Source organism: Sitodiplosis mosellana, unplaced genomic scaffold (assembly GCF_009176505.1).
Source record: "Sitodiplosis mosellana isolate CC-2019 unplaced genomic scaffold, AAFC_SMos_1.0 Smas_scaffold_5153, whole genome shotgun sequence".
NCBI lineage: Eukaryota > Metazoa > Arthropoda > Insecta > Diptera > Cecidomyiidae > Sitodiplosis > Sitodiplosis mosellana.
The window spans coordinates 59,015-71,549 of NW_022600395.1; the positions used below are offsets into that span (position 1 = coordinate 59,015).

Consider the following 12,535-nt stretch of genomic DNA (forward strand, 5'->3'; position numbering starts at 1 on the left):
AAAAAAATAAAAGATAGTAGTAGTGAAAAGGTTAATGAAACATATATTATTTAACTATTAGTAGTTTACCTGGTGATGGTAAATCGGCTTGTACAACTTCTGCTGTGATTTGTCCATCTTGTGAGTCACCATCTTCCGTAGCTACTGCTAATGGCTGATGAACATTTTGTACTGCAGCGGCTTCATCAGTTCCAATCGAGAATTGGATGCTTTGCTGACCATCCCCTACTAATTGTTGATGCAATTGTTGCTGAACTTCTGCATTAGTTTCAACTAAATTGCCGTCAATTGACAGTACGCCATTGTTTGCTTCATCCAAACCAAGTGCTTCGCTATCTTCAGCAGCAACATAAACGCATTGTTGTTCACCATCAGCTCCTTGTGCAATTAAGATAGTTTGACCTTGCTCATTTTTACCAGCTACCTGATATATCGTTCCATCTTCTCCATTAACGAACTGTATCAATTGCTGACTTCCATCTTCACTTGCTGCCAAAATTTGCTGTATCCCATCTTGATCAGTGACAATACCACCAGCTTGTTGAAGCTGTTGAAGTTGCTCTTCATTCATGACAATATCTTCGCTCTCTTTTTTAATTTCACTTACATTTGCTTCTAATTGTGTAGTATCAATTAAGGCAACTGAAGACCCCGATGCATCGACTGGACTTAAAATTTGAGTTGCGACTAATGGCATTTGTTGTTGTTCTTGTGGTTCAATTCTCGAATCGATATTTGCAACAAAAGGTTCATTCAAATTGAATTCTTCGTCACCTTGCAAGGCGATCGACTGAGCGTTAATTGGCGCATTTATAACTTTTCGAGTTATTTTCAGATTACCTTGGCGGGTTAGTGCGGCAATTTTCTGTTCAGGTGTTGCGGCTTTGGAACTTGGTGCGCTTTTCACAACTCGGGTAATTGTTGGCTTAACTCCGGCTCTGGCCTGATTCACTGTGCTCAATTGATGCACCTGAAAGTTATGAATTATGGGATACATTAGATATGGATGTATGCCTTCATTCGAATTAAGTATTGTTTTTTCACTTACAGATTGAGTACGAGTAGGAGCGGCGACGACAGATGGTGTCGTCCTTGGTTGTGATTTTACAGCTGAACGAATATTGTTCTGTACCGTTTTAACCGTTGTATTTCCCAACTTTTGAACGATTCTTTGTTGTGATGTGCCTAGCTGATTGCTACCCACACGAACTACACCGCTGACAGAATCGCCGCCTTTTGGAATGACTTTTACTTGTGCTTCATTCTTTGGAACTGGATTGATTGAGACTCCAGTTTTCTTAACGATTCCCGTTTGTTTACCATCTTTTGCATTTGTGATTACAACTTCCGCAGATTTCTCATTTGATGCAATAGTTTGTATTCCGTTCGGTTTAGCTTTTCCAATGAAAGTTGATCGATTCTGTGTGCTTGCATCAGCCTTATTAACCACCTTAAGTGGAGAAGTTTCCAATTTCCTGCGCTTGATGCCGGACACGCTATCATCTTCAGATTGACTTGATACGCTGTCATTGGCTCTACTTTCTTCTTGTGCTTGTTGCGCTTGAGCCTGGGCAAGCTTAGCAGCTTGAGCCTGTCGTTGCTCCTTTTGCCGTGCCAACTGTTTCTCAAATGTGTCAAGTAGAACCGGGCAAGGTTCAAGATGAGAGGCTGGTTCCCATGTATTGTTTTCGTGAGATATATTTTCCCACTTAATTAGATATTCATGTTCTTTTTGACGCGGGTTAAAACGTTTTGCCAGAATCTTTTCGATACGATGTTCTTTCGTCTGCATACTACCGTTGGCTGTACTTCCAATTGTACGCCAAGCTTCCCGCGAAACAACACCTGGTTTTGATTGAATGACAGTTGTACCAACTCGAGTAATGATGTTTTTAGAAGGAGGAGAACGCACAATGGGACGTTTCACACCGATCGGTATTGACGTCTCGCTGTTTTTCAATTCATTGAAGCTGGCATCCAATTCTTTTTGAGACATGGGCGTTTTGTTTACCACACGATTTGTAACAAGCTGTCGTCCACGAACCGGTTCAGCCGAATTGTCAACAACAGTTTTCGTAATTTTTACCGGCATTTCTTGTAAGCTACCATGTCCAATCTTAGCAAAAGATTGAATTGTCCGACCTGCAACGACCCAAGTTTCTTTGATAGCCTCATCCAGCTTCATCCAATTTTGATATAGACGCCAAGCATTGGAATCTTTTGACTGGTCCTGATTTAATTGAGATGCTTTCCACAGTAAAAATGACCAAATCACCGGTTTTGTTTCCAAATTATCTTTCAAGGTTGATGATTTTGAACATTGAGTTAATTTATGTTCACGAAACTTCTCGATGAAATGGAATACGTTGTTGCACTGGCCGCAAACTAGAACATCCATATTCGACATTTCGGCTTGTGCCTTTTTGATGACCTCGGGATATTTGCCAATATCAGCTGGATCAATTTCTTTTCCCATTTCCGAATGTTCTTTTTGAGCAACGAAGAAATTTGAATTTTATTCAGGCGTAAATTTAATATTAAATTGTTTTGATTTGGTTGTAATTTTCTTTACTGTTTGCACTCTTCAAAAATAAGTAAACACTCTTTTTTGCTTCTGTCAAATACGTCGTTTGGCGTGCACGCCACTTTTCGAAAAAGTAAATTATTTAACTGGAAATGTAAGAATTTTTTGTGAGATGTTTTTTCAGTATTTTCATCACGGCAATTGATAGCTACCCAATCCAGCGGTTTGATTATTTTCTTTAGTTAAAAGGTAAACTTCTCGCATAAATTCACTGACTGACGCTTCTCTTACTTCACTCTTCACAAATGAAATTGACAAAAACATGGCCACCGCGGTCCAAAAGTCTACACAAATTACACTTACAAATATAAGCTGGTTTGCATGCGTTTGTATGTGTTTGTATACACGGACTATGATTGAATACAGCGACGCCATTTTAAGAAATAGCCGTTGCATCTATTTTTTTACTTTCTTTCTTATTTATTTTCATGAGTGAATTTTCATTTTTTTCTCTCTGTTGGGAACAGAAAGCCAATATAATGAAGAATAATCATTTCAAAATTAACCCAAAACTATTTTATATCAAAATTACAAAGCACACACGCATGTAATATGTTCATAGCATTGTGAAAGAGACACAAGAACAACTTTATAGACTAATGTACTATACATACACAGTATAGTATGTAAAAACACTATATTTGTCTCTCTTATATCGGTATTTCGGTCTTTTTCTGCGTTGTTCTGAAAATTTGTGTGTGCTCATTACAGACAATGTGCTTTTGATATTAAGAATTTGTTTAGGAATAGCAAATATACAAACATTACAAAATTGGTTTATCTTCAATTTAAAAAATCATAATACTGCATAATGGATAATAAAAACCACAGAAGCAGCTCATCCACGAAAAATTTACACAACAAATTATTTGGTATTGGTTCACCACCTTATGGAGCATTTGGATCAAATGGATCAAAAGTAAGCTACATGACATCTTTAATGGACTAAATTATATTGAGGTTTTTTTAAATCACATAGCGAATTAATACAACAAGTCAATCTCAGACACATCAGGCAATACAGCAGCCTATAGCACATATTCAGTCATTTTCGCAAAATATTCAAAGTCCATTACCCCAATGTAATATTGTGGCACAGAGCCCAATGCCCTCAACTGAGCCGCAAGATGCGATAAATGCAATTAAAATCCAGAATTGTGTTGCTACCGTGAATTTAGGCTGCGATTTGAACTTGCGTAAGATAAATTTTCGGACGAGGAATTCTGAATACAATCCTTCTCGTTTTCATGGAGTTATCATGAGAATCCGGGAGCCAAGATGTACTGCACTGATATTTCGCTCAGGAAAAGTAGTTTGTACTGGTGCTCGCAACGAAGTGGACGCAAATTTAGGAACACGAAAATTCGCTAGAATCCTCCAGAAACTTGGTTATCCGGTAGGTTTTTCAATATTGAAACATAAAATACGTTATCTAATCGTCGTCTATTTTGCAGGTAAAATTCATGGAGTTTAAAATACAAAATTTAGTAGCGACAGTTGATTTAAGATTTCCGATACGTTTGGAATACTTGAACCAGATGCATGGACAATTCAGTTCCTATGAACCTGAGCTATTCCCCGGCTTAATTTATCGTATGGTGAAACCTCGTGTAGTTTTGTTAATTTTCGTCAATGGAAAAATCGTCTTTACGGGAGCTAAAACTAAATACGAAATTAGAGAAAGTTTAGAAAATATTTTTCCCATTTTGCAAAGTTTTCGTAAAAATTAGGTTTTTGGGACATTCTAATGATAGCTTCGTATTGTTTTTTTGTTTTATTCTATATACTGAAATGGAAATGTGATAATAAAATGTATATACCCCGAATCCAGGGTTAAATCAGAGTTTGACATTTTATTAATATAGTATTTATGTGTAATGCGCATGTTTTAGATAGAGAAAATTTAACCGTTATCATAATTATAGCCAAAAACTTTTAACAAATTCTATTTTATGATTAAATTTTTGTCGAAATCTTCTTATAAAGTCGAAATGTTGAGTGTAGAGTGTGGCCACGAAATTTCCCCACATGATATATTGAAATTCTATTTTCAAAAGTTGTAAACAGAAGCAGGAAAATTGATGATTCTGTGTGCGCGGTATGAAGTACATGTTCTCTCCATCTATGAATGTGTTTGTGAGGGATGCTGCACTCTGTATGCGTGTATTGTACCTATTAGTCAGTAAAGGACTGGCAAAGACGATTTTAACAGAGCCTTCAAGAAAACGGTAAATTTATTTATAAGAAAATAATTAAATCTTGCTTGGTAAATATGCAAATTATCACTTTTTAAATAAACACTGATTAGTGAACGTTGATATAATTATATATATATACTTTATTGAAAGTCCGTTTGGAATTCTCTTTTATCTTTCATACGAAGGAACAACCATTTTAGTGACAAAATCGATATTATATCGTCTACTTGCTCTCGAAATTGTGGTGTGAATTTTTTTTTGCTAATGCCAGTTAAGTGCCACTACAAAAAATTCCTGGTTGAAAATTGAATGTATATAAATCGTATTGCTTCTCTTAACAAAATTCGCTAGTTTTCCTGGAATCTATTATAAGTAATTATTTTCACTCCTATATAAGTTATCAGTTTTTGGCAAATAATTCATATAATATGACACGGTGAATATAAATGTAATGTAAACACGTAATAAGAATCGTAGAATCAAGTCTTCCTGAAGCTCTATACAAACCGCTCACGAAACATAATAAAATCGAACACAAAAGTAAAAGTAAAAGTCAATTTAACATAATTATAATATAAAACCTAATCAATCATGGATAAATTGGCCTTCTTAAATAAGGTGCGATCCTTGCCGATTCCACCAGTTAAGAATATTATAAATGTTGCATGTCAAACAGCGAAGCAAAGTTTTCCTGAAAAACCAAATAAGGGCGAATATGCAGAACCAAATGGTCCACCACCTGTTCCGCCCAGACCACAGAATGTTCACTTTTCTGACGAAATTCAGCAAACCGAACCACAGCGAATGGAACATCATGAACTCAATCCTTTCAATAATAGCACAAATCCATTCGGTCAGAATGTTAACGGGGCACAACATGGTCAAGAATGTACATCATTCATGGGTGACTATGATCAAGGCTATCAACGTTCGGAGAATTATTTAAATCGGTAAACTAATGAGCGAATTATGCTTTATTCATTTTAAAGAACAGTGACAAAAAATTTATCAGTTATCTTTGAAACCAGGAGTCACTATTCATAAATCATTAAGGAATTCTACTTTTTAAAATTTGTATATACTATACTATATATATATATATATGTTAAAGGATGGATTCACATCTACAGAAATTTATCATCTCCATTTATTTTATGATTCTTCTACAATTCTGAAACTAAAGTCAGCCAAGCGTAGCCTCCACTGAAAGTTCGTTTGTAGGTGGAGAAGGAGGATCAAGCGAAAAAATAAACGAATTCCAAGCTGCTTGGAATGTCACTAACGCTATTCAAGGCATGTTCATAGTCTCGCTACCATTTGCTGTTCTTCGTGGTGGTTATTGGGCCATAATCGCTATGGTCGGCATTGCACACATTTGCTGCTATACGGGAAAGGTATTTCAAATCTTTCTATGGAAAAAATCTGATACCAGTTTAATGGGCTATGATATTATTCTTTTCAGATTTTGGTGCAGTGTTTATATGAACCGGACCCAAATACAGGCGAAATGGTTCGTGTCAGAGATAGTTATGTGTCGATTGCTAAAGTCTGTTTTGGTCCGCGAATTGGCGCCCGCCTTGTTAGTATCGCACAAATTATTGAATTATTGATGACGTGCATCTTATATGTGGTGGTATGCGGCGATTTAATGAGCGGAACATTTCCTGAAGGAGCACTTGATTCTAGGTATTTTCATGTTTGAAAACATTAAAAAATTCTTCGTTTCATTCAGAACTTGATATTTATTTTCCTTAGATCTTGGATGATGTTGTGTGGCATTTTTTTGATACCTCTTGGATTGCTAAAGTCATTACATATGGTATCAGTTTTGTCGTTTTGGTGTACAATGTCACATTTAGTGATTAATGCAGTTATTCTTGGTTATTGTTTGTTGGAAATCGGTGACTGGGGCTGGTCTAAGGTCAAATGGAGCATTGATATGGGTAATTTTCCCATTTCCTTGGGTGTTATAGTGTTTTCGTATACATCACAGATTTTCCTCCCAACACTCGAGGGCAACATGATCGATCGCTCAAAATTTGAGTGGATGTTGGACTGGTCACATATTGCAGCTGCTGTGTTCAAAGCATTATTTGGGTATTTATGCTTTTTAACATTTCAAAATGACACACAACAGGTAATAACAAATAATTTGCACTCGAGTGGTTTTAAAGGGTTAGTAAATATGTTTTTAGTGATAAAAGCAATACTTAGTTATCCATTGCCATATTATGCTGCATGTGAATTGCTTGAACGTGCATTTTTCCGTGGCAAACCAAAATCACCATTTCCAACTATTTGGGCACTAGATGGTGAATTGAAAGTGTGGGGCTTTGCATTCCGGGTTGGTGTTGTTGTAGGCACAATAACGATGGCAATATTCATTCCACATTTTTCAATTTTAATGGGTTTCATTGGGAGTTTTACCGGTACCATGTTAAGTTTCATATGGCCCTGTTATTTCCATTTAAAAATCAAAGGTCATTTACTAGACCAGCAACAGCGCGCTTGGGACTATTTCATAATTTCCTTGGGAATTTTATTTGGGGTCATAGGTATTTATGACTCGGGCAATGCTTTGATCGAAGCATTCGAAATTGGTTTACCGTTTTAAATACTTCACGTGTAGAAATAGTATTCAGCTTGCATGCATTTAACCGAAGAATTTCTTTTTTAGATTGACTCCATTTCATTCAGCTTCATGAAATTGTAACAGCTGTTTCTCAATTGTTTGTTCGTAGGAAATGAAATGAATGAATAAATGTTCTTTCACTTTATTTTATTCTCTCGACACGAGTGAACAGCTTGATGAAATTTCAACTAAATAAACAGTCGAAAAAACATATTTGGTAAACGGCCGCTTATGACTGTTCGTTGATAGTCAAGTTCTTGGGTTCATAAATGAATATACCCACTAATCTTTGTCAATCTATCAAAGTTTGTAAAATTCAGAGATTTTTGAATTCATTTTAGACACATTTTTGATGAATAAAACATCCACTCCACTTTCTTTCAGTACAATAAATTTACTCAGAATTTGTATAGAATATCAGGCAACAATTGAAACCCCATCCCAATACCCATTGTAATTATTCGCAGCCAAAGGTGAAACTTGATCAGTGTTTGCGCTTTTATTAGTGCACTAATTTGAAATATTTTTTATTTGGTACAGTTAAGTTTAAGTCCGGCGATAGTTATTAGTTGATTATAACCACTTTACCACCCCGATTAACCACTCGATATGCAAAATAAACACACGAGTCGTAATACTAAGATTACCAGGTCGATTATAATAAATAGATTTTTCGATTTCAACATTTTTTAAAAAATTTATTCCAAAGCTAAAATGACAATAATAACAAATCAGTAAACATATGAATATTTGATTCTAAATAGCAGTTCGTGAGTCTGAATTTTGATTGACGAACATGTGTGACAATATGAAGTACAACGCCAAACCCTTAACAATATTAACTCACATGGATGGTTTTCAATGAGATAGTCGTAGAGGAGTTCATGCTTTTCTCAGACTGTTTAAAGGTGCAAATTACGACTTACTAAAAATTAACTATCGAAGACACTACTTTGCCAAAAGTACTGAGAATACACGCGTTCTTCTATTATATGCGCATCCAAAAAATTTAAAACTCATAGGAGATAAAAGACTACTGTGGTTGTTAAAATTGTACTGCACGTTAAGTGCAATCTGCCTATTTATGAACATATCCCAAGGTTTTACCTTTCTATTCACTCACAAGTTTAAATAGTGCAAAATCCATGCATTACAGATGTTTAAGTGATATGAAACGAATATCTCATCGTTCAACCATTCCTAGCAAAATCCTTAGTATATTCTCACCTCTTAATTTCAATTTTTTGAAGTCATTCAATGCAATTAACTTAATAGCAACTCATTACCTCTTAACGCTTTTGAACAGATGTTATGTTCAATACTGATGTGTCAAATATCTATATGTTTACTGATTGTCGAATGCTTTAAGCTGCAGATATATGTTTAACAGTATAAACTGTGTATAAAATGAAACGAAGTCTTCCAAAAAAAGTTCAATTATTGATAGTTATTATATAGGAAATAATGGATTTAAATATAATATGTATATGTATATTTATATATATATATCTAAAGATTCTAATGAAAAATTGGATCATCATGAATATTGAAATATAAATTATCAAAGGGCAATCAATGCCATCTTAAAGTGAGACTCGTCAAAGTTTTACAACAACTGCTCTAATACAAGTGATTTTTGATTGTTTCAACCGCCGATGATGAAACGTGCTAAAGGAAGTCAGCAAATCCTATGCATTAACCCAAATTTTCCCCGTGTTACATATATGTACGGACCTACGCACTAAGAATCTAACCAATGAAAATAATATCATAGTTCTATGTATGTTTATGATTCCAATTTGTTGTAGGAAGATTTTTTTTCGACATTTTCAAACAATTCCGCCTATTTGCACTGAGAACAACAAATACAAAGAGGAATTATCGAGAAACTGATAAAGAATCATAGAATCCGAGTATGCAGATCTTGCTTTTAATATTTGGGTGACCAAAAAGTTCTGGGATGAAATGGGTTAAGTTCAACATGTAAAATACTGTGTAAATGTATTCAATTATAAAAAACATACATAGTATGATAAGTCAGCTAGATAAGACTGGGTTTCCGTTAGCTTTTTCGAAATTACTTTCCAAAAATGCGGTCTAACTTCAAAATGGTTGAAACAATCGACGCACATGTAATATATAGATCCAGAGTGAAGAAAGTATGATATTTTGACAAAAGAATTTAGCAAACATGCAAAACAAAGCATATTAGCTGATTTGAAGTTATGGCACAGTTCGTAATATCACCGTTAAGCCATAAACTTGAGGCAAGATGCACAAAGTATTCTATGATTCAACTTATCATTGACTCAAGATGGTGTTGACTACACATATCAGAACATTCAAATTGCTAGGAATGGTGGCCGGGCGTTATTGATTTGTGAAAAAAATTTGTACTCAAATTGTTGCTGTAATTCCAGCTAAAAAATCGATATTACCATTTTGATGTACAACTCATGCGAAAAACTTTTTCACATTCAATCAGACATCAAAATAAAGTGCAGTCATTATTCTCAGCAGTTGACTTACAATTGAGTTATGTTGTCGCCCTCGTTCTATGCTCTTATCAGTTAAGTACACATATATAAAAAAACTATTTTTTTTAAAGATCCAGCGAAAATTCATGGACTATGTTTTTATCATTTTCCCTGTTCGGTTTCTAATGCCAAGAATATTATTCGAAATAACAAAAATATAATTTATGGACTTGTCCAATGTCCACTGGAAGCTAGGACAAGACTGCTTACAATAAAAAAACTAACTCAACAAACTGGAATATGTTAATAAATACTGTTCTGAACGAGCACGTTTGTTATAATGTTATCGCCAAGCTCAATGCAAGTTTCACTTTTCGATTAATCTTGCGTAAGTTTATCAATGATAGACATCTAATTAAATTTTAAAAGAAAAAAAACTTTTGGTGAAAAAGCCAAAATGTTGGTCTCATTTAGTAGCGACACGATAATTACCGAAAAAAATAATTCAATTTGGTTACAATTTTGTGTGCATTTATAATATAATTTTTGAGTTATAGTTTTGAATGTTTTTTTAATCAAATGAATGGGTGAACAATTCAAAGGGAAAAACATGAAGGTTAGTTATAATAAGTTGGTACCAATGTCTTCCAAAATGATAATGATACAAATCTAATAAATATTAAACCAGAAAACAAGACAATAAAAATTATATTAGCGCAAGTTATCAAACACAAATACAAATACATACATGTTGATACCATAATAGTCAATTTTGACTTCAATTACATTTTAAACTTGTTTGTTTGAACGAACCTATAAAAAATTATCAATAAAGGATTGTCTTCCGAATGTGTTGTGTAATAAACGTTGTCATTTTTATATTTTATCATTTTTTAGCTCAACTAGTTTGGCCAAAACTCTTCAGCCTGACAATTTTCGCATATGGGGAATTCCTTATGTGTATATTTGGTGCTATTTAGTGACACCAATTTCAGATTTAGTGCTTCAACTGGGAATGAGCATCGGCGTTTTGGGGGTTGACTACCCCTATTTTCGTAAAAAAAACTTTTTCCCATATTGAGATATCGGAAATCTGATGGTACCACAATTTAGTGCTCATTTAGTGCTCTCATTCCAGATATACCCCACAACCCCTTCGGTTAAGGGTGGGGGTGAAATTGAGGTGGATTTTTTTTAACCCCAAATTTTTGGTCAGGGATTTAGTGCTCATTTAGTGCTTCCAAAATACAAGGTACATGTCATCAGCACCGCCCTGAAATAGTGCTGGTAAACCATAACATGTAAAAAATAGTGCTCGAATAGTGCTGTCGATTGCAATTGGTCCCATGAATAGTGCTGTTCGGAGACGCTAGCACTATTCGTTTAAAGTTGAAAAATCGATTTTTGGGTACTTTTGTATGGGAGGTATGTGAAATATTGATTTTTTCTACACAAATTATACGTCAAAAAATAGTGCTGGAATAGTGCTGGCGAATGGCGTTTTCAGATTGTAAAAATGTTGACTGGTAGCCGAGCACTATTCGTCGAAAGTTGAAAAAAGTCGATTTTTCGATACTTTTGTATGGGAGGTATGTGAAATATTGATTTTTTCTATACAAATGATACGTCAAAAAATAGTGCTGGCAAATGGCGTTTTCAGATTGTACAAATGTTGACTGGTGGCCGAGCACTGTTCGTCGAAAGTTGAAAAAAAGTCGATTTTTCGGTACATTTCCATGGCAAGTGTCCGAAATCGATTTTTTCGTATGATTACTGGCTCTATGAGTCCTGTTCGGAAAAGTGAAACAGTATAGTACAATTGAGTCATGAAGGGAGTCACAATATGAGTCATAATCGGAGTCATTCATTTGTCCCAAGTGATTCAAACTTGATGTGACTCGCTCTTCATGAGTCGTAAGAAACGAGTTAGATTCTGACTCCATTTTGAAGGCAATGAGTCATTCGAGTCAATGAACCAGAATTGATACATTGAACGTTCGGAAATCTTAATCTTTTAAAGAACTTAAGCTATTTTCCAAAAACAAACTACACAAGATTTCTGAACGTTCATTGTATGACTCATTGATTGCGTGAGTGTGCCAGAAAGTCATGACTTTCTGTTTCACGCACCAATACTGTATGTATACTCGAATTTCTGCTCGTCACTTTTTCGCGCGGAATTTTAAAAACAATGAAAAATGAATGGGTATGTTTAGTCTTATGCTCTATACAAGCGATGGTCGGGCCACACATGCGGACCCGGGTCCGTTGCGTTACTACAAACGCTGGAATCCATTCAAAGAGGCAAGATCGCTTTGTTCGTATCTAAATACATGGGAGAGATTTGACCAAGACATCCTCTAGACGGTCCAGCTTGAAGCTGTCATTAATATATTGAAAGTGAACATTATCGTAGTGAACACAGTGTCACACACACAAACAGGTTTCTTGACAGTTCCTAAATAAAATAGCCCATGGGCTTCTGCAGAAGCGGCAACTGGTGCTAGCAGTGAACTACTTTTTCACTCTTGTGTTGAATAATTTGACATTGATTTTGACATTTTCTTTGTAGTACACATGCTAGCACCAGTTGGCGACAGCAATAAGAAACCGTACCGTTGAGGAAACCAAGAAGAATGGACAC

At 35.1% G+C, this 12,535-nt stretch overlaps 3 protein-coding genes across 4 annotated transcripts in view; 2 read left to right on the plus strand and 1 right to left on the minus strand.

Moving 5' to 3' along the window:
* Positions 1–3,150, minus strand: part of LOC129572520 (uncharacterized) — a 28,233-nt gene extending 25,083 nt beyond the window's left edge. The window contains exons 1-3 of the mRNA XM_055452485.1: positions 2,737–3,150; positions 1,049–2,670; positions 70–970 (exon numbers count right to left, since the gene is read on the minus strand). Of these exons, the coding sequence (XP_055308460.1) occupies positions 70–970; positions 1,049–2,476 (2,329 nt within the window). The 5' untranslated portion in view covers positions 2,477–2,670; positions 2,737–3,150. The remainder of the gene's footprint in view (positions 1–69; positions 971–1,048; positions 2,671–2,736) is intronic.
* A 210-nt stretch (positions 3,151–3,360) lies between these two features.
* On the plus strand, positions 3,361–4,427 carry LOC129572522 (TBP-related factor). Its single transcript, XM_055452488.1, has 3 exons — positions 3,361–3,503; positions 3,564–3,980; positions 4,039–4,427. The coding sequence occupies exons 1-3, from the start codon at positions 3,396–3,398 to the stop codon at positions 4,312–4,314; spliced, it is 801 nt and encodes a 266-aa protein (XP_055308463.1). The 5' UTR covers positions 3,361–3,395; the 3' UTR covers positions 4,315–4,427.
* A 139-nt stretch (positions 4,428–4,566) lies between these two features.
* On the plus strand, positions 4,567–10,750 carry LOC129572521 (vesicular inhibitory amino acid transporter). Of its 2 annotated transcripts, XM_055452487.1 has the most exons (5): positions 4,567–4,812; positions 4,968–5,732; positions 5,966–6,176; positions 6,245–6,468; positions 6,538–10,750. In XM_055452487.1, the coding sequence occupies exons 2-5, from the start codon at positions 5,374–5,376 to the stop codon at positions 7,394–7,396; spliced, it is 1,653 nt and encodes a 550-aa protein (XP_055308462.1). In that variant the 5' UTR covers positions 4,567–4,812; positions 4,968–5,373; the 3' UTR covers positions 7,397–10,750. The 2 variants fall into 2 exon arrangements, with proteins under 2 accessions (XP_055308462.1, XP_055308461.1); XM_055452486.1 differs by having other exon boundaries at positions 4,567–5,732.
* The last annotated feature ends 1,785 nt before the right edge of the window (positions 10,751–12,535 follow it).